At 43.1% G+C, this 21,433-nt stretch overlaps 3 protein-coding genes across 4 annotated transcripts; 2 read left to right on the top strand and 1 right to left on the bottom strand.

The window, feature by feature from the left end:
- The first annotated feature begins 385 nt into the window (after window positions 1–385).
- On the top strand, window positions 386–10,669 carry acadvl (acyl-CoA dehydrogenase very long chain). The gene is made up of 21 exons (XM_084003743.1): window positions 386–495; window positions 727–813; window positions 933–1,002; window positions 1,595–1,666; window positions 1,917–1,989; window positions 2,102–2,166; window positions 2,277–2,411; window positions 2,500–2,644; window positions 2,866–2,995; window positions 4,170–4,295; window positions 4,379–4,577; window positions 5,674–5,778; window positions 6,146–6,232; window positions 6,734–6,796; window positions 7,372–7,473; window positions 7,769–7,866; window positions 8,287–8,359; window positions 8,449–8,521; window positions 8,631–8,703; window positions 9,344–9,419; window positions 9,553–10,669. The coding sequence occupies exons 2-21, from the start codon at window positions 740–742 to the stop codon at window positions 9,688–9,690; spliced, it is 1,977 nt and encodes a 658-aa protein (XP_083859869.1). The 5' UTR covers window positions 386–495; window positions 727–739; the 3' UTR covers window positions 9,691–10,669.
- On the bottom strand, window positions 9,802–14,244 carry LOC311009516 (odorant receptor 131-2). The gene is made up of 2 exons (XM_084003744.1): window positions 13,167–14,244; window positions 9,802–12,046 (listed from the first exon to the last, which is right to left on the bottom strand). The coding sequence occupies exons 1-2, from the start codon at window positions 14,105–14,107 to the stop codon at window positions 11,911–11,913; spliced, it is 1,077 nt and encodes a 358-aa protein (XP_083859870.1). The 5' UTR covers window positions 14,108–14,244; the 3' UTR covers window positions 9,802–11,910.
- A 1,450-nt stretch (window positions 14,245–15,694) lies between these two features.
- On the top strand, window positions 15,695–18,662 carry ponzr1 (plac8 onzin related protein 1). Of its 2 annotated transcripts, none has more exons than XM_084002634.1 (4): window positions 15,695–15,854; window positions 16,789–16,902; window positions 17,204–17,349; window positions 18,116–18,662. In XM_084002634.1, exons 2-4 carry the CDS (start codon window positions 16,791–16,793, stop codon window positions 18,254–18,256), a joined length of 399 nt encoding a protein of 132 aa, XP_083858760.1. In that variant the 5' UTR covers window positions 15,695–15,854; window positions 16,789–16,790; the 3' UTR covers window positions 18,257–18,662. The 2 variants fall into 2 exon arrangements, with proteins under 2 accessions (XP_083858760.1, XP_083858761.1); XM_084002635.1 differs by having other exon boundaries at window positions 15,714–15,871; window positions 16,809–16,902.
- Window positions 18,663–21,433: the final 2,771 nt, after the last annotated feature.

Below are 21,433 nucleotides of genomic sequence, written 5' to 3' on the forward strand. Positions count from 1 at the left end.
AGATGTCATTATTTTAAGAAGGGGATTCAAAAATCTGTTTTTTAAATAGTCTGAAGTAAACAGACTGGAGTGAAAACATATGCATTGCTGTTTGTTTGCCTTACTCTGTGTTTGCGAAATGGGTAAGACTGAGACAAATATAAATATATAATATAAAGTATTGCTACTGTCTGGAATGTCAATGATTGTAGTTTCCACACTGAGAAGAAGACTCCAAAAATGGAGTTAAAAGATGCCGTGTGAGTATATAAACACATGGTAATAAACAATATATTGTATAAACCCCTCCATCTATTAATATTTTCGCGTTATGTTTTAAAACTACATGTCCCAGGAAGCACCGCGGACCGGTAATACGCCTTTAACGCCTTTAAATAAAGCGAAGAAGAAGACGAAGCCCAGCGGACGGACAACATCCGGCTTCACTGGGTCATTTGGAGGAGTAGCCGATAACCGGACGGATTCAGGGGACTTCTCTTCATACAACTTTAATCTGTGTGTAATATTAATGTTCTTCACTTCCAGTAGAATGATACAAATATTTTAACTGGGGTTAAAATGGCTTTCCTTTTTCTTTTAGTCAAAAAACAGGTTACGAAACAAACCATAGTCGTTACATAGCTACAAGCTAGCGTTACGTTACTGCTAGCTAACATCCATTATTCTGTCGTTTGCTACTTGTTTACGTGTGTGTTATTTATCTTATAACTGTCTCTTTTCTTTTAGAGAACAAAAGAAAATGCTACTTCGCAAAGTGGGCAAGTCCTCCGCCCTGTGCGGCTCCATTCTCAGGCTTCCTCCAGTGCTTTCTGGGTGGGTAATGTTTCAAGGGAGTATTGATCCTATCGTGTCTTCACGATTATGCACATTATTTTGATTTAAGAGGAGACAAACGTTAAATATGTACCTATCATTTCTTGTCTGGACTACAGAGGTCAGCGTCAAGCCGGCGCCACCATTGCTGTACAAAACGCCCGTCTCTACGCGAGCCAAGCAGCAGAGGTACAGTAACGCTACGATAACATCGACCTTATAACATATTCCGATTTTATATGCGTTTTTGTGTGTTTTTACGATACATTAGAGTCTGTTTATTGTCCTCGGTTGGCCGAAGGCAGCGGCTGGCTGACATAACGTTGGCATGCCCCCCCGCCCCCTCTCCTCGCTGGAAGTGGGGGAAAGTTCACTGGTCACGTGACTTAGTTATAAAGGTGACACGAATGTGGGTGACCTGGGTAGTTCTTATTGAGCCTATTACTGCTGCGTATACATCATTATTCAAAACTATGTAACACAATCCTGTTGTCTTCGACTTGTAGAAGATTCCGAGTGTTTGTTCTACGTTTACAGTATTAGTAAAGCGTTGTTATTCTGTGCTTTACACACGTAAAGGCCTCTTTTCAGCTTGCCCTGTGCCTGTACGTGTCATATTATAGGGACTTGATAACTCAAATGTCCATACAGCCAAACTCACAACACACATCTGCTTTCCTTAACCAAATGTTTACATGCACTAACTGTTATTTCAGATTACATTTCTTGCAGAGATGGTGTTTTACTTAATTGATAACTGTTTTTCCCTCTGTCACTTTAGGCGGTGCTGGAGAAGTCAGCAGCAGTCGGGAGTGATGCTGCCACTAAAGCTGCTAAGACCACAGTTGCTGCTGTATGTCACTTCTATATTACGTGAATGTTATATTTGAGATGTTATTTTTAATCCTATATTATATATACATCCACTGTGTCAACCTAGTTAACACGCCTTTAGAATTAAAAGGCACCCTGCAGAATTTTTGACCTCTTGTTGCACTATGAAGTCATTTTTATGAATGGGTTTCTGTTTAGTTTAAATGCACACACTCGTGCATGTTACAATACATTGGAATATAAAAATTATTGACATCAATTTTTCACAGGAATCCAAATCATTTGCTGTCAACATTTTCAAGGGACAGATCGCCACTGCCCAAGTGTTCCCCTACCCCTCAGGTAAATCGGAGGAGATTGTGTTCATATCTGATTGAAACATTGTCAATTTCATTGAAAAGCTCTGCAGAAATGGAAAACTGTTGTTGTAAAGTAATGTTTGTGTGTGCTGTAGCCATGAATGAAGAGCAGGAGCAGTTTCTTCGAGAGCTTGTGGGGCCTGTCGGCAAATTTTTCGAGGTAAATTCAAAACTATTGGAGCTCTTAAATATATTTGTCTGATCTCACACTCGTGACGTATTACCTCTTATTTGCCCCTGACCCTCTGTGGTTCTACTTCCTGTCTACAGGAGGTGAATGATGCGGCTAAGAACGATTCCTTGGAGAAGGTAGAAGATCACACAATGGAGGGCCTGAAGGAGATGGGTGCCTTTGGCCTGCAGGTGCCAGCTGATCTGGGTGGGCTTGGCCTCTCAAACACACAGGTACATCAGCTGTATTACCTTTATTGATCTTTACTACATCTTATCAAGTGAGTGCAGTGAATGTAATGTGATCCTCCCCATCCTACAGTATGCCCGGCTGGTTGAGATTGTTGGGACTTATGACCTGGGAGTTGGCATCACTCTGGGTGCCCACCAGTCCATTGGCTTCAAGGGCATTCTGCTCTTTGGCAATCCAGCCCAGAAGGAGAAGTACCTCCCTAAGGTCGCCACAGGTAACAAGGCCAGCATTTGATCAGATGTACAAGCATCGATGCTTGTGGTATACCGACGTATGATTCCGAATACCGCTGTGCTTTCTATGATGCTGTATTGATGTGATGCGTCGTAGTGTAACATGCAGTTCAGAGAAAGATGGAAACTCAGTGTTGTCATCTTTTGTAGAGACGGAGAGGGAGGGAATATTAAATTGCAATGCGTGTGTTTGTCCTTCCAGGTGAGCATATGGCAGCCTTCTGTCTAACCGAACCAGCCAGTGGCTCCGATGCCGCCTCCATCAAAACCACAGCTATTCAGTCACCCTGTGGACAGTACTTCACTCTCAGTGGAAGCAAGATCTGGATCAGGTGAGGACACTGTCACGGCCACCAAATCAAAACTCCACAAAAGGCCAATAACATAAGGACACAACCAGGTTCAAATGCCAAAAATGTTTAATGTCCTAACAAAAGAACTAAACATGGACGAAAACAACAAAAGGGTCAGATGGGCTGCTGAGAATAAGAATAACGGGTGCTCTGGCCAACCACACAGTGGGCCGTCGGACCAGAGACTCTAAACTACCTAAACGATTAACTAAACTTGAAACAAAGCCACGAAAAACAGCAATGCCAGCCCATCCTTCCCAAACGAAGTCAGATTAAATGAAAACTACATAAAGAAAAATGATGTAATGTAGCAAACCAAAACACCAGACTGCTGCCACCAGTCTTAAGGTGTGTACACACCGGAAGAACTGCCCGACTCGCGTCGGTAAATTCAGCGTCGGCTACTTAATATGGCCGACTCGAACAACGACATGGGCGGTTCACACCTACGGAATTACAGCCGACGCCATACGTTCCGCGCTTGCGCGAGATGTAATGTCTCCAAAACAACAGGCGGCGCTAATCTGTATTGTGGGCCAAAAAACACGAAAACCGGAAGTAGCCGGTCCTCTCTAGACCACCTTCTTCGATTCCACTGGTTATCTGGTATGTTTACCATCGTCACTTCCGGGCTTCACTGATTCGCTAGTCAAGCTGCTAGCCTCCACCAATCAGAATGGTAAAATAATGACCGACTCGAATGGCGGATTACACATTTGAATCGGCTGAAATGAACGCCGACGTGGGCCGATTCAAGCGACCACACCAAGGAGACTCATGTCACGGACGCCGACTCTCTCAAAGACGCCGATTTTCGGTCCGGTGTGAGCCCGCCTTTAGAGGGGAGGTAGAGAGAGCCAGACTGTGAGGGCACCGCTCTCTTTATAATCTGAGGCCTCATTAGGCCAACATGGTGCAGCTTGGACCAGGAGCCTTCAATCAGCCAATCAGGGTCCAGAAACAGCCAGGCAACCTGAGGTACTAATGAAGCAGAAAGACAAGTTAGTACAGTATTAACACAAAAAGAATGATGTTCCCCTTTTCACCACTAGAAGGAGGTATTGTACAATTTGTCAAGTAATGCAATGTAATTGCTTAAAGTTGTGTTTGTCTTTTCCTAATCTGATGTTTCTCTTGTCTTTCTCTCGTCCAGCAATGGGGGTCTCGCTGAGGTCTTCACAGTGTTTGCCAGGACGCCCATGAAGGATCCCAAGACTGGGGAGATGAAGGACAAGATCTCTGCCTTCATCGTGGAGAGGAGCTTTGGAGGAGTGACGCAGTGAGCACACCTTTACATTATTGTCTACTGCATTAAACCCCATGACGCTGCCATGACACCCGATGAAATCTCTTTCCTCACAGTGGCCCCCCAGAGAAGAAAATGGGCATCAAGGCGTCCAACACAGCCGAGGTCTATTTCGATAATGTTCGTGTACCAGCCGACTGCTTGCTGGGTGAGCTGGGTGGAGGTTTCAAGGTGGCCATGAACATCCTGAATAACGGGCGTTTCGGGATGGCAGCAGCCCTCTCCGGCACCATGAAGGGAGTCATCAACAAAGCGGTGAGTGAACTGCCTTTAGCACCCTGAATGTAGACGTGAAGGGAAGTGGCACCTTTTTTATTATTTAGACACTATAGTTTCCACTGCGGCTTTATGTCTCTATATGTGTTATAGAGCTGCGTTGCTTTAGGACTTGTAGTTACAGACCCTCTTTCAATCAAACATTTCCTTTGCTGTGAATTCGTGGGAAATTCCCCGTCTTGTAGTTCACGATAGCCTGTTTCTGCGATGGAACTTCCTGCTGAGGTTTACTGATTTAAACTCTGGGGCACAACTGTTGTTTTTCTCATGCATTCTTCTTTGCTGACTGTGTAACCAAATACACAAGAATTCAACACGCCGCAAGAACCAAGATTCAACAAAACAACTATCAGTAACATATTAACGTAACTAAAGTGCAAACAAAAGCAATTCTCTCTGTAGTGTGCATGTGTATTGATGCATTTTCCAGAGCTGTAAGTTACTGCTACTTGCTAAAAAATATTACATTTACATACATATAAAAAACATTGAAACGCAGCAAACTGTCACATATGAGAAGTGCACACTCTGCTGAAAGCTAAACACTACTAACTCCTTATTGGCTGACTGTGTTGCCGGGTCAGCTGCTGCTACACTCACTCTGCATTATTGTTGGCCCTCTACAAAGTTCAGTTTTTACATCCAAATTAATATTAAAATGGACAATATCTTGGGATCTACTGGGGATGAAAGTGATTTTTATTTTGCGGTTTGTGTTTCAGTGCAATCCATAGAGGTGTGGGAGAAGCACATGTATGGGAAACACAATCCCTGTGTTTAAATTGTGTAAGAGTGATGACCTATTTAGAGAAATGCAATAAGTGCTTCACCACTTTTAGTGGTTCCACGTCTTTATAAGTTACTTTCACTTAAGGTGTTTATTTTCAGACCTTGTGGCATTTTCTTTGCAACCAGCTGAACCACACGGTCGACTGCAATAGCACTTTTTTCCGTAGGCTGCTAAATGTTGAGCTACAGTCTTGAAGTCTGAGGAAATGCTAAACCCGTTAGCCTTTGTGATGCTGCAGCGGTACGAAGCGTGTAACTATGAGTTAAGTATTTGATTTTTCCTCAGGTGGATCACGCAGCCAACAGAACCCAGTTTGGGAACAAGATCCACAACTACGGAGCCATCCAGGAGAAGGTGGCCCGCATGATCATGCTGCAGTATGTCACCGAGGTCAGGACGGCGTCACCGTCAATTTTCTACCTTTTCTACCATTTACTTTTCTGTGTTTTCACATGAAGATGTCGAATGCTGACTCTGGCGTCGAACTAAGCACTGCCATTATCTAACAACATGAAGTGTTATTTCCTGTTTTACTATCAATCATTTACATTTCTAATCTGTTTATCATGGTGACTTTTCACTGGTTTATAAATAGCGTAAAGCCGCTTTATAAAAAGGCAAAAGAAACAACTGTTTTCAATTTACAATATCACAAATATGAAGCACTTTTATGATGAGTAGTTCTTCCTGAGAACTTCAGCATGTGCAAATGTTGTAAATTCATTCTCACATTACTACCACTTTGTGTTTTTTTCAGTCAATGGCCTACATGATCAGCGGCAACATGGACAGCGGAGCGTCTGAATTCCAGATAGAAGCTGCCATCAGCAAGATCTTTGCCTCGGTGAGATTTTTAAATTACAAGCGTTACTTTATGGTTATGGTTAAGAGGTTATTATTAGGATTTGCACCGGTGCAAATAAGTCTCATTGCTGTGTAGCGAGATGACCCTCCTGAACCGGAAACGCCTTAAACGATAAAAATCAATCATAGCTGCCAACGCGTTCTCCGTGATTCTCAACCCCAGAATGATTGAGCTGATTCCCACAGGTTTGGTCAAATATGTTGCAGATTTGCACCAGATTGAGCTCACAGGCAACAACCGCAATCATTCCAAATGACTTGAGGTCCCCAGAGTCCTGTGTGAATAGGGCTGTACTGCAATGAATTACTACGTGCACATGTCGGTGCTCTGGGGAACGCCTCATTCAAAAGTATTTCTGGTGTTGCTAAATCACTCGTGGTGGGAGATGGAAAGGATTAGACTGCTTGTTTCCTGCTGCTGTGTGATTGAACATTTGTCACAGCAAAAGCTCATTTGCTCCCGTGTGTTTTTGTGTTACAGGAAGCAGCATGGACTGTGACCGACGAGTGCATTCAGGTTATGGGCGGCATGGGTTATATGAAGGTCAGTGACAGAACTTGACCTGTCCCTCCTCTAGGTGTAGAATTAACCTTTTTTTTACTGCAGGAACTTTTCCAAGAACCAATTAAGAAGTTAATTACAATTAAGGGACCAGGGTCTAAATTGTCCCTGGCCTAAACCAAAGAAGTTTTCAGTCTTGAGTCACATAGTTGCTGCAAGCGAGGCCTCCTGTCAGAAAACACAGATACAACATTGATGGTTTCTTCAAGAAAAAAGAAGAAGATGTGATGTAGGGGAAACTGAAGACATATAAACAATAATGTTGCTTTAAAAAAACAAAACAGACGTGTTGCTTTGCCAGGATCTCAAAGTTTGCCCGGTCACGGAACAACATTTTAAAGCTCTTAACTGCGGAGGTGGCAATCATGGTGCAAATTGTACTCCAGCATTTACATGCAGTGGATAACCTGTACAAGTTAAAGCAATTGAGTTTAATGGTACAATTTTACAATCTCAAACATTCCTTGAGTTGACTAAAATGTTACCAGAATCCGAGCTTTTTAAGCATTTAAATTTACATTTAAAAACACGTGTTTTAAATGTTTCTGTTCCTGCAGGACCCTGGAGTGGAGAGAGTTTTGAGGGATCTGAGAATCTTCAGAATCTTCGAGGGCACCAACGACATCCTGAGGCTCTTTGTGGCCCTCAATGGCTTCCAGGTAACGTCAAACCTCTTGGTTGTTCACTCTTTTCCCTCAGACTCTGCTGTTAGCGATGCTGTCTGTGTGGAAAAGTACAGAAGTTCTGTAGAGCGGAAGTGATTTCTGCTTGCTTCTTCTTGCAGTCTCGAAGCAACTTCCTTTTTTACTTATTTAGACCAAGTTTCTGTGTTTTTCTGTTTTGTACTTATTGCCTCATCAGTGTCGGCAGACTGGAGCCGACTGCATCCCGTGGATATAATAAAAATAGGTTTTTCAGCCAATAGACGTACACATCTTGTGTGTTTCTCTCCAGAATGCTGGTAACCAGTTGAAGAGCTTACAGAAGGCCCTGAAGAACCCCCTCGGCAACGCTGGCTTGCTCGCGGGAGAAATCACCAAGAGAGCCAAAAGGTCGCGCCTCACACACTCATTTCACACGTCTCCCCGTCTCTGCTTGAGGCTAATTGTGGGAGACGGGGACTTCCCTGCCAATTCACAGCACATCACGGCGTTTTATAAAGTCATGCTGCGATTCGTTTGAATGAGGAAGTCAGAATTTCCATGTAACCTGGAAACCTGGATAAACCTTGAAGACCCCGACTGCCCTTTTCATGAGTCAGCTGAGCACTGTTCCACTTATCTTATCTATCTGTAGACATAACACAAATACTGGTGTCATGCATTGTTATCAACAGTGTTAGCTGATAGTAGTTGACTATTAACTGTGAAAGATTCCTTGCTTTAGGGCGTTGCCAGCAGACACTCAGAAACACTCGATCTCCACTTCCTGCTCTCACAACGATACGTCGTAACGCCGTCTTCTTCTTGCAGGAAGGCAGGTTTTAGCACGGGTCTGACCCTGCAGGGAACCGTGCATCCTGAGCTGGCACAGAGTGGAGATCTGGTGTGTTCAGCCTTTATTTGTCTCCCATTTTTACATTCATGATGTGAGAGTTCTCTGCCAATAATTGCTGATTCCCGTTCCCTTTCTAGACCGCCAAAGCCATCGAACAATTTGGAGCGGTTGTCGAGGAGCAGCTGATCAAACACGGCAAGAAGATCATTGGTGAGGGCACATTTGTGAAGGTGTTTGGTAAAAGCTAGGATAGGTTAGGCATTTCAGATGGAGGTTTATCGATTTAGATGCTGGAAATGTGATTCTTCTTCTGTTGCAGATGAACAATTTGTGCTGAAGAGAGTGGCAGACGTTGCCATCGACCTCTTTGCCATGGTGGTGGTCCTGTCCAGGTACGCAAACATTCACACAAGAGAATAAACATTGTAATGCTTTCCTTTTTTTTTGTTCTCTCTGTCCTCATTTCGTCTCTTCAACTTCCTCTGCTTCACTCTCCCACACTCTCTCTATCGTCTATCGTCTCGTTTATTCCACCCACAAACTCCAACGCACACTAAAGCAGACACTTGAGGCGCCTGAACCTTTCCATATCTCATCTATCAAGATTAGATTTCCATTCATGTGGTCACGATGCGATTTCACATCGATTCTCAAGTCAAATCAATTCCCCATTTATAAAAAAAAGGGGTGGAAAAAAACAACATTCTCAAGTCAGTATGTGCTCATTTCAGGATTTGCTAGAATCTGCTGTGAACAATAAAACACTTAAAATTCCTGTTTACATCTGCCGTGTTTTTGTCTATTGATTGTTTCTATTTTAACTGTAAAGCAACGTTGAGTACTATGAAAAGTGCTCTATAAATAAAATATTATTATTAATGTGTAAAAGATTATGTAACTTTTATATTTTAAAATAATTATTTTAATTAACCGCACAAAGGTGACATTCATTCATGCTAAACTTATGTTTAGTACATGAAATTATTATATTGTTTACCCTCCAGTCACTTATTTGTGTTGCTTTCTCTGCAGGGCTTCACGTGCTCTGAGTCAGGGCAGTGCCTCCGCTCAGCATGAGAAGATGCTGTGTGAAACTTGGTGTATGGAGGTAAGATCAGAAACACTATTATTCATATTCCTTAGTATAATATTAGGACGAATCATTCTATTCACACAGAGGACATATCCTTTTGGTTTTCGAACCATCATTCTGAGGTTTTGCTCTGCTCCTCGTCCCTCAGGCCCACGACAGGATCCTGCATGACATCAAGAACCTGCGCTCCAGTCAGTCCAGACAGCTCTTCAAGAACATGCAGGCCATCTCTGCAGTCACCGTGGAGAACGGGGGAGTGGTGGCTACTCACCCTCTGGGTTTCTAAATGCACCCCACGTCATCTGTTTTTTTTTATTTCACCATTCTGCATCTCTAGACGGCTTCAAGTCCTAACAACTTTGTTATCGCCATATTTCTTCCATCACAAATACCTGCCTATTTATTCCATTCCAAGGCCCGTTAGAATTTGGTCTGAACTGAAATTCTGAAATAAGAATGAATTCAAAGTAATTAAGAAAAATCTGTATTTTCCACAAAATGTCGTTCGCCCTACGACCGCTGCATCAACAACGGCTGCTGACTCGTCTCCCATGTGTGCATGGAGCATCTGAACACAGAACTTACTTCTCATCTTCATGACTAGTTGATTGAATAATCTCATCATTTAACTAAACTAAGTTGTGTTGTTATTTTTGTTCATAGATGTAAAATTAAATACGTCCGTAGAACTTTCAGATTAGTTTGCAGAGGACGCTTTGAACTAATCTGTTTTAGACATTTTTTTTATTTTAATTTATACACAAAGGGATGTAATTAGCAGTGTGATGTTTACACATATCTGCAGTGCGATCAAATGTGTGTAATGTTGTGGTTTTCCATGTACTTCCAATGCCTTTCTGCAAGTTAACTACATCACAGAAACGTTTGCCTTAGAAATCAGTCCGCGATGCTGTTAAGCAGAGCTTTTTTTAATGTGCAGGTCAACCATACTCTTCTACTAATGGCCGACACATTGACTTCCAAAGCCTTTTTCTCAGCCTTGAACAGCAATTCTCGAACAAATCTGGTACTTTAACATCTGATATGTTAATCTGCTGTGTCAAAACATTCATAAAACTTGAATTAAGTCCGTTCATTATGACTCATACTATTGAACAATGCTGCTTTGATTTAATAACATGATATTACACCTGTTTTATCATCTGAAAATAATGACTCAACTGTTTGGAGTCGCCGTTTGTACAGATCTTTGCGATTTTTGGTTTAACATCTTTTGGGATTCATAAATAAAACTATCCACTCATCATTTTTCTGGTTTGTCACTTTATCGTCTATCATTACACCTATTTATATAAATATTCATCATACTTGTGAAACAAGCCAAACTACACTGACTTCTTTCTGCTTTCTTGTAACAAATTTAACATTGAAACTCAGCCAAAAGGTCACTTTTTCCCCTCCCCTTCCCGCCAAACTCACTTCCTGTTTCTGTTGTCTAAATAACAACCCGTAGCGTTGCTTTCACTTCTCTTTTTTCAGGCTATTACCACTTGCGGTAAAGCCAGTTATCTGCTGCTACTTTGGAAGTAAAAACAGGAACCCCCCCGTCCTGTTCATGTAATGCACACTGACTTGACAAGTGTTGCCGTTGTGGGTGTGAGACTGAAAGATGGCGAAGGCCTTGCCAGCGCCTCGTGAGGCTCTGCGGTTAAAAGGTTGAGAATTTCCCCCGCCGCTTGTGGCACCGTCTGACTAAAAACTTCCTGACGAGCTCAGCAACCGTTCGGCAACTCGACAGATCCTACGTTCTCGCACTGCTTGCAGCGGTGTTATCGTTTCCTTTATTTAAAGTAGCGAGGAGATTCAAATTAACGATAGCTTTTATCATAAATGTGAAGCTGAAGATTACCATAAAGACCGGAGATGGGGGGTTATTTGAAACATTTCCTGCTTCTTTGCTCTGAGACTTGACACCAAAACCACCTTAAGAGGCGACTTTCCTGTATGTTAAAGTGACGATCACGTGAGATTCATTTAGTTACACAACCATTTCCCAAACGTTAGCCGGGTCCATTTTCTGTTCATGAATCCTGTAGACTTCACACCCAGAATGTGATCGAACAGATCAAATGTTTCTGTGTCGATCCCTTCACAACAAAGCAAAGTGTGCGTGACCTCTCTCTTTATTTCAAGGGTGGCCATTAAACACATTCTTTTATAAAAAGTCCAGACGGTTTACATATGTTTAAAAAGTCTTCCATCCCAAATGACGGAGGGCAGCGTGCCGCCTTGTGACCTGAAGGCTTGAGGCTCACATCTCTGGTCCAGCCAGGGAAACGTGAAGAGAACCTCCCCACTTCTTGAGTGTTGGCCACTGAGCTGTACTTCCGTGTGAATCCGCACGTCTGTCGAAAAGGTCAAAATCAGAGCATGATGTCTTGCGGTGTGACAGTGATGCCCTGAGATCTCTCAAGGCGGCTCCTTAAGTTCCTTTCAGGCCCGAGATGAGCCACTTCTTTGTGTTCCCGTGGCGGTAAAGATCCCATCAGGCGTCGTCCGCATCCCCCTGACACGAGTCGGAGTCATGTGAGGAGCTCCTGACCGGCATCGGCCCGGTTTCCTCCTCTGGGACTTGCGAGAGCTGCAGGGAGATGATGGTCTGCGCTGTCAGCGTTCGCTCCCTGAGGGGGGAAGATAAAGAGAGTAAAAATAACCTGAAACTAGGCTCACCCTGTGAACTCGCGTGCCCCTTTTGTGGTGTTGTGGTGAAATGCTTTAACACTTAGGAGGGATGTAATTTACTGTGGTTTCAAGGTCAAATCGTGCCACAAATAACCATTATAGTTCATCATAATGGCAGCAAATAGTGTTATCGAGCCAAATCAACCTATATTTGGCACAAACTGGTGTCATCTTTCAAATGTACATTATTATTAGTAATGGATAGATGCTGGAAGGCAGACCTATTTAATAAAATGAATAATACAATTTCAGAATGTATTTTATTATTTAAAAGTGTTTAGTTCAGATAAGCGACAGTGGGCCTGCATGGTAGCCTGGTGGCTTTCCAAATATTGTCCTCTAGTTTGATATTTTGGAAACTAGCTTGTTCTTTTGCTTTGTTTATATCTTTCTTGTTAATACATAAATATGAAGCTTCAGGAGCCAGCGGGTATATTTCCCACAAAATGTGGGATTATATCCCTTTAGCATATTGTGATCTGTCACCGGAACAATCTGATCTCAGAAAAAGTCACTTTTCTCTTTAAATGAATGTGTGTTTTGTTGAGGATTACAGATACTTTATGAACCAGTAAAATTAACATAATGGGCAAAGAGATGATCGTGATTGTTGTCATAGCTGCACCCCTGTGTGGTTTATTGCTTCTTAAAACAAACGTGTTTATTTTGACTTTAAGGAATTTTCCACAGTCATTTCATTTGTGACAGAAACTGAAGGTCAGTAAATAGATCCCCCCCCCCCCCCCCCCCTCACACTTATATATTTTTTCCATATGCAAATGTCACCATGCATGAATGTGTCGAGAAGCACGTGTTTAAACATTCATCCCCACCATGATGCAACTTTATGACAAGTTGTCGCCCCAGTGGCTTTATTCATGGTTAATAAATCATCTTAAGTTTTATTCATCGGTTATTATTAGGCTACTCATTTTGGGTTGCCAGGTTGTGAAAAGTCATTCTGGCTTAAATTGATGACTTATTAGAAAAGGTGAGCACGTGACTTATTTATGGAGTGTGGACTTGAAGTAAAAACTTCTAATGGATGCCGGGACCTACCGTGTTATGTGTTTGTCGTGTGGCCAGCTGGCGCGCACAGTCCAGCCGAGGACACGCTTCAAGTATCGGGAGCAGCAGGGGAACCTGTGGCTCAGCTGCTCCAGGAGTTCCTCTTTGCGCAAACCGTAAACAACCGGCGCGACGCACTGCGCCAAGCTGAAGAAAGCGAATATGACCACGGCGGAGAGCTCCTTGGTCTCCGGCTGGATGAGCGTCCGGCTCGTCAACACGCTCAGCACGAAGTTGACGAAGTTGGGGAGGAGGTAGACCGCCAGCTGGCTGCCGTGCAGCGCGATCGTCCTGCACCCGGCCCGGTTGCGCCGGTTCAGCACCCCGAGCCGCCGCCCCTCCACCAGTATCCTCACGTAGCTGTACAGGATGAGCAGCGTGCACAGCCCTATGAACATGACCTTCCGCAGCTGGCCTTTCATCAGCTGCTCCCGGCCGCACACCCCGCTATAAGGCCGGGCGTCCGGCGGCAGGAACAGGCTGAGGGGGATGAGCAGCGCCAGGAGCCAGGTGAGCGCGCCCAGCAGCCAGGGCCAGCGCCCCGAGGTGCAGCTGGCCGTGTAGCGCATCGGGTGGCACACGGCGCAGTAGCGGTCCAGGGCCATGGCCGTGAGCGTCAGGAGGATGTTGGAGGCGCTGCTGATCAACACGGTGAGCATGAGCAGGCAGGCGGAGCGCACCGGCCGCGCGTCCAGGTGGATCTGGTAGTAGAAGACGCTGCTCGTGCCCAGGTAGACCAGCGCGGAGACCAGCAGGTGGAAGACCAGCACGAAGCGGGCGTGACTCCGCAGCCGCTCCACGCGGACTATGGTCCAGTTGATGATGAGGTTGAAGAAGAGCAGCACCGAGAAGGACACGGTGGACACGTAGAAGCGCACGCAGGTGTAGTCCCGCGGCTGGCTGGACCCCGTGCTGTTGTTCGCGGACATCATCCCTCCTTTGGGTCCGGTTGGGTCTGGAGGATGAGGATGATGAAGGTGAGGATGGGCCTAGCAGGTGATGGGAAAGAGTTTGTCCACCTCATGATCCTCCTTCACTGCTGTCTCACTGAAGACTGAGTCAAATATGATCAACCTCTCTCTCTCTGTGTGTCTCACACACACACACACACACACACACACACACACACACACACACACACACACACACACACACACACACACACACACACACACACACACACACACACACACAGTTATATGCTGCCACCTTCCTGTGGACAATAAGGGCTGCTGTTGAATGTGTGATTCACTGTAACTGTAACTGTGAAGCATCCACTCGTCCTGCTACTTCAACGCTAACAGTAGAGGGAGACATCAGTCAAGGAGTGTCTGCACCTCCTATCAGGAAAATTCATTCATCACCCGTTTGGGGGTTTTGCACAGTTGTGCCCTCCCTGCCTGACCCCTAGACCTCTGGACCTGTCATGGCCCTTTTGAACCAGCATCATTGTAAGGCCAAACGATATTTTCATGCATTGGTGGGTTTTGCCTCTTCATTCTCCGTTATCATGCTGCCCTCGCCTGCCCTCAGATTCAAATTTGTCATTTATCATTTTTTTATGTGAAAGGATATGCAAAAAAATAAATGGATATCATCTAGCCATGAGAGGGACTTGCAGAAGCAGAATTAAATATGTTGGTGTGTGTCCTCTTGTTATAGTTTGTATAATCATAATAGATCACCAGTAGAATAACCAATTTAATGATACTCCTATTAGAAAGTCCACCAATACATGAGTGCTGCACTCTCACATACTGAGCTCCATTAGCATCTATTTAATCACTTATTTTTTAATCATTTTAAATGGAGTAGCTTAAAATGCATCTGCCAAATTTAATTGTCTTCAATTGTCTTCAATTTGCAAACACAAATAAATTATGTATGCACCTCCAACCACAGTAAGCTTTACAGTGGTATTAACAAACCACTGCACTCTGTATAATGCGGTCGGCTGGTCCTCTCTGTCTTTGAGGTGCAGTAACCACTGGCACTTTCTGTTTTTAAAGCAATTAGTGGACTGCACCCTTTTGCACTAGAGTTTTGATTCCTACCAAACAGATCCGACAACTGACTCACTCTCACGGTTCATCGTGCACGCTCAAACTTGGCAAAAGTGCATTCCTTTATGATGCCCTAGTACCTAGAACGCTCTTCCAGGCACTAAGTGAGAGGTACTCCCCTCTACTCCTCTTTTTAAGCAATTAGTGTCAAATCTATGCTCATCAAACTGCAACTGTTTTTAGTTATTTACTATCTTTTTTCTTTTTTTATATCTTTTTATCTTTATATATCTGTTTTTATTAGTATTGTTAATGCTTATGTATTATAAACTCGTCGTCATTGAAAATGAGGGAACTCTCAATGTCTTTCGAGTTTAAATAAAGGTTTGCAATCAGAAATCTGCCAGTATCATGTTATCCCTCCCCCCCCCCCCCCCCCCCCTTGTGTAAACTGGTAGTGTGCACTTTGATCAGTTTTATTGCGTCAAATGCAATCATCTACTGTCTGCGCGTGCGTGCTAGATTCGAGGGGGCAGTATTTCTGGGGAAACAGAAACTGTGCTGCTGCATTAGAGACCACCTACACTTGATGCGGGGGTTTGCTCTCTTTTCTTGCAGCGTGCAAAGTTTCATTTTGAGTGTCTCATCAGCTCACGGAACCAGGCAAAGAAAGAAGGTAAGAAGAAACCGTTTGTACCTTATTTTAAAATGGGACAATTAGCTTTGATCTTTGACTGATCCTGAACCTATTGTATTGTCGCTAATTCACTCGACAAGTTTCAGTGACAGAACGGAAAAAAACATGCTTTAAGTAAACAAAAATAACAAAATGCTGTGACGTCGTCACAACTGCCATTAACAGCTCTCAGTGGCTAGCTTGCACCTGCACATTAGCTTACCACTCCCCACTCGTTTAGCAGTTATTTATCCTTTTAGACTGAAGCATTGTAACTTTGCAGCTATTACCTGTAAAATAATAAGTTACATATTCACCATACATTTGAGTAATTTAGCCTGAATCACAACTTCAAGGAATAAACCATTTAAGCTAGTCGGCTAAATGTTATCCCAACTACTTCGTGTTAGCTAGGTTAAACAAATATCCATAATTCAGAAGCCCATAGTTGTGTTTTCTGTAAGACATTTAAAAACTGAGCACCGGGTGAATACTTCGAGGAAAAGTGCTTTATAATAGTGTAATAGCGTGAAAATTATGAAAAAATGCTTAATTTTCCAACTGCCAGCACATTAGCTGTCTGAACTGTTAGCTAACTAGCTATCTTTAATCTACGCGAAGCTCTCCCACACGATGGTTTTATGATTTATATGGCTTGAAATTAAAGTAGAAGTTACTTCGCACTCAGAAAGTACATTATATTTAAAAATTGAGCGCGTAATTTAGGTTGTTTGAAAGTTCAGTGACGGCGGTTAACTAATTAACTAATGCTGCCTTCACGTGGTGTCGTAAATAGGAGTTGCCACATGGAAATTCCTCATGAATGAGCCCTCAAGTGTTAATTACGAGTTTCGAGATAATTGTGATACCCTTCCCGAGTCCCGAGTTGGGGTCATGGATGGATGATTTTCTATATTTTTTGTTTATCCTGCAGACATGGCCCTCATCCAGCAGCAGCCAACCCAGGTGGTGACTGTGATGTCCAGTTCCCATGGCCCCGGCAATTGGAGCACCGGCATGTGCGATTGCTGCAGTGATATGGGCACCTGTAAGTAAATTATATATTGATATGTCTGGGAAAACACAGAGAATGGTGTCAGACCTGACAAAGTACCTCCAGAGCCACAGATACATAATTTTCACTCTATATGACCATTAAACCAGCTTTTTATGTGTGAAACTGAAAGTTGAGCTGGAGAGGAAGTTCACTCTTCTGTATTCTATCATTATGGAACTGTTGTGAATGCCAAGATTTACACATAAGCACTCGCAAGAGGACCCCACAATGGAATTTGAGAAATATCGTAAACCACTTCTCCCTAAAAGTTGTTTCTGTTCTGCCCCTCAAGGTTGCTGCGGCTTTTGGTTCTTCCCTTGCATGCAGTGCCAGACCGCCGGTGACCACGGTTGGTGCTGCTGCATGCCACTCCTGGACGTCTGCTGTGTGGTGTCCTGCTTGCTCCGCTCCTCCATCAGAGAACGCCACAACATCCCTGTAAGGCTGGCTCAGGGAGGGAGGGGGCTATACATCTTCCCATTATGACTTTCGGTTGAAAAAGCTACAATAACGTTAAAAGTTAGCACCTGTTTCCCAGTTAGCGTTTCAGTTCTCACCATCGGTGCATGGAGAGATTGATGGTTTTTAGTCTGAGAGAAGAAAAAGGCTGTATAGCGGCCGCCCATGACATCCTGTTACACAAGCTGTGGTTGAGGTGGTGCCACCTTTAGACCAATGTGCAGCTGTTAGATGCAACACTTTTCTCCTTCTAAATACTGTTGAATGCATATTTTGCATAATATGTGCAGAGAAACAGACAGAATAGAGGCAAACGAGAAAAAGGAAATGAGAAAAATATAGCAATATTAATACCTCCCTCCGACCCACGCAGATGGTCTGAGGTCCGCCCACCATAGTCTCACAAAATCACGAGGGAGAAACTGCAGTTTGTAGCCTCGGCCCAAAGCCCTCTGAAACCTGATCCATCATCTTTGATAGCAGCTCATTGTTTGTGATGCAGCTTTCCTGCTCGGCAAACGGGGAAGCACATTGATAAAATTAGCTCACAATTTGATTCCATATAAAATACAGAGCTCATGATTCAACACATTTGACAATGTCACGCTAAAAATGTATACATTTTGAGGAAATTGTACAAAAATCGGTCATTTTTTGTAGTTTTCATGTATATTTGAGTGTAAAAATTCTGGTTCTGATGTTGAATGTCTCTCTTTCTCTCCTCTTCCTCGTCTTCCTCCTGCAGGGCTCATTCTGCGACGACTGCTGCAAACTTCTCTGGTGTTACCCGTTTGTCTGGTGCCAGATGAACCGGGAGTTGAAGATCAGGCGCACCCATCAGGGCCACAGCTCCACCGTGGTCACCACACAGCTCGTGAGTGGATAGGACACAACCGCTTTGTTTGTGGGTCCAGGGCATTTCTTTTCTATATAGTGCTCAAGTTATTCTGCTTAATGTTCCTGTGCCTTTCCAAATTCGCCATCTTTGTACTATGCATATCACTTTGGATGCCAAGTTTTAGCAGTTAGCACTAAGCATTATTAACATGTTTTATACCAATAGTTGCCTTTTGTAACGCCTACTTTTTTCAAAATCTTGCTGTTCAAAGACTGAGTTTCACTGTTGAAGCCAGATGTTTTGAGTTGGATGTTGTCACGTCACCATGTTGGATGTTATGATACTGTATGAGGTCTGGTAAACTTCTGGTCTGACGTTTCATTCCCTCTGGTCAATAAAATGTTGCTAAATGAGTTAACAAACTCCATCTAATGCAATCTTTTCACAACAACCAGATCACGTCTCACTTCCCTCTTTTCTTAAGATATGAAAGTTGGTAAAAATAGACAAACTGTCAAAATGTAATGACTTATTTGTTGGTCTTTAAAATCATGATAACATTGAACAAAGGGAGCGTTGGCAAAAAAGGAACACAGCTGAAATGACAGGGATGTTGTGGGTGAACAGGAGTTCCCTGATAAGTGAGTAGCTTCCACAATGTTATTAACCTTTTGTTACAGTGGCCATTTATTTATCTCAAAGTTAAGTGTCTTTGTGAGAAGAAATACATTATTTAATTTGCTTTAAAAATCTTCCACCACTTTGGTTTTGATTGAAATATTTCTAAAGCTGTTGTATGAATTTCCATCCAACCTTTGAGAGTTTGTGTTTGAAACACTGAGGAGAGTTCCAGCTGTAACCGAGGGGAGGGAATCAGAGGAAGCGGGGACGTTTCTCTGCCAAACTAAACATTTGGGACTTTGAGATTTTGCCTGAAAACACAGATTCAGTCCAACTATCCTCCCAACTCAAAACAATTCATGAGGGGAGTTTTGGGTGAACCTCGTAATCGAAAGGAAAAACACTTAGCGAAAGCATTTCCTGTTCTCGGTTTCATGTTCATCTCAGATTAATGTAATGTAATAGTCAGTTGGTCCATATCGGGGAAGTCTGTTGCAAAATAGGGTTAAGATCCTGTCAGATATAAGAGAGCCCTATCTTTCATATTGTTTTTTATATATTAGATTGTGAACATTCAGCCAAGGGACGAGTGAAAAACAATCCACATGAAGCCAAGGAAAAAATGACAGTGCCTTGTGGTATTTTTAATGGACACACACACACACACGCACACACACACACACACACACACACACACACACACTGTGCCCTTTCACAAGTATTGGTTCCACAATTATTGGTTTTCTAAACATACAATGGTTTTCTGATAAATGTGGTTTAGTCCAGCTGGGCCATCGGCGCTTTGGGAGTTCAAGCACTTCCCTTTAAAGTTCCACTAACAGGGTGACATCCTCACCAGTAATACTTCATTGTATTCTATTCTGTCGAATAATGGAGAAAATAGACACACAGAATAAACGGCAGGTTAGCGGATGCAAACATTTTATATTGGAGCAGTTTTACAAGGATGTCTTTTCAGGAAACTTTCAAGAAAACTATGACAGGCCAATAAAATAATGTTTTGTTTCCTTCCAGCACTGAACACATTACCATCACTTAAAGCCAGATCCTTCTTGTGCTTATGCCTGAAATTTTGCTCACTGAAGTAAAGAAAAATCTCTTACTTCCTTCTTTTTATTTTTTTTTCTCTATTTGCAAAACTGAACTGCCTTAAACTGGCAGCGAACTCTCAAACGTGTGTGAGTTTATTCTGACCTTTTGGTTGCTCAAGTCACTTCACTGTAATTTCCCACGATGCGATGTCTTGCATAAAATAATTCATGTTTTGCAGCTGACACACAGCCGCTCTCCATGTGGCTTAATACTATGACTAATAATGCATTTCCTGTCACTGTTTTTAGTGGTATTGCTCAAGATGTTTCCCTGTTTCATCCCATATTCTTGCTTTCAACATTAATGTTGCATCACAAAGTGGTACTGGAGACTTCATCAGGTATTTTTTTGTAAAAGGCAAAAAAAAAGACATAAAAATGCAGCCATCACACTTGCTGATGTTGCTCTGTAACTGCTGGATGTGTTAATACAAATACGGTAACTAAAGCTAAAGTTCACCTCTACTTCAGGCCATGTTGTTTCTGCTGCCCCCAAGCGGCCGAAAATATGGATGGTTTAAAACGCCATCCATCATCAATGTTCATGTAAAAAAATCAAATAAACCCCAGACCAGTGGCGGTTCTAGACAAATTTTACTGGGGGGGCCAAGGTGGGGCCAATGTTTGATCAGAGGGGCACATTAAAAAATGGAAAGTGCCGTTCTCACTCTCATCTCGCATCCGGCAAGGCAGTGTTTGGGTGCGTCGCTCTAATTATTCCGTGTAGAGCGCTGAGTCACATTAGTTCCGCTTTTGGCGCTAGCGCATAAAATCGTAATAACTTGATCAATTTATTTCATTTTCATTTTATCATTCAGTCAGCTTATTCAGTCAGCTCTGGGGGGGCCACAGGGGGGGCCTGGGACATTTTTACAGGGGCACTGGCCCCTGTAGGCCCCCGTGTAGAACCGCCACTGCCCCAGACAAAACATGCTTTTTCAGGAAGATAAAAACAGGGTATTTTGATTTATAGTTGCTGCAGTATTAAAATGCAGATTATTGTATATTATTTGTAATACGTCTTTAAATATGTGACGAGATCTCATATTTATTTAACCTTTGTGCCCTCCTGCTTTTTCCGCTGCTGTCCATTGCAGAGGAGAGTTATCGTTTTTCTCATAGGAGGTGAGCTCTGGTTTGTGTGTGTGTGTGTGTGTGTGTGTGTGTGTCAGTCTTATCATTTTACTCAGGTCAGTGTGTCTCTGGAGGAGTCAAGGTCTTAACTGGCATTTTATTTATTTTATTTTTATTTTATTTCTCAGTAGCACAGAGGACGGTGATTGTATGGAGGATTTAATATCTCCCAGAAAACAGTGGCCGTTTGCCAACAACGTTCCTGTTTATTTCTCTTCATCTTTAGAAACTTTTTTCTGACATCCCACCATTGTTTCACCAGGAGAGCCGGATTTACACTCCTTCCAATCCACAAGTTCCTACAACATTTTAAAACTACCGGTATTACACGACCTTCCATATTTTTCGATCAGATGGG

The sequence above is a fragment of the Eutrigla gurnardus genome (assembly GCF_963514095.1).
Source record: "Eutrigla gurnardus genome assembly, chromosome: 23".
NCBI lineage: Eukaryota > Metazoa > Chordata > Actinopteri > Perciformes > Triglidae > Eutrigla > Eutrigla gurnardus.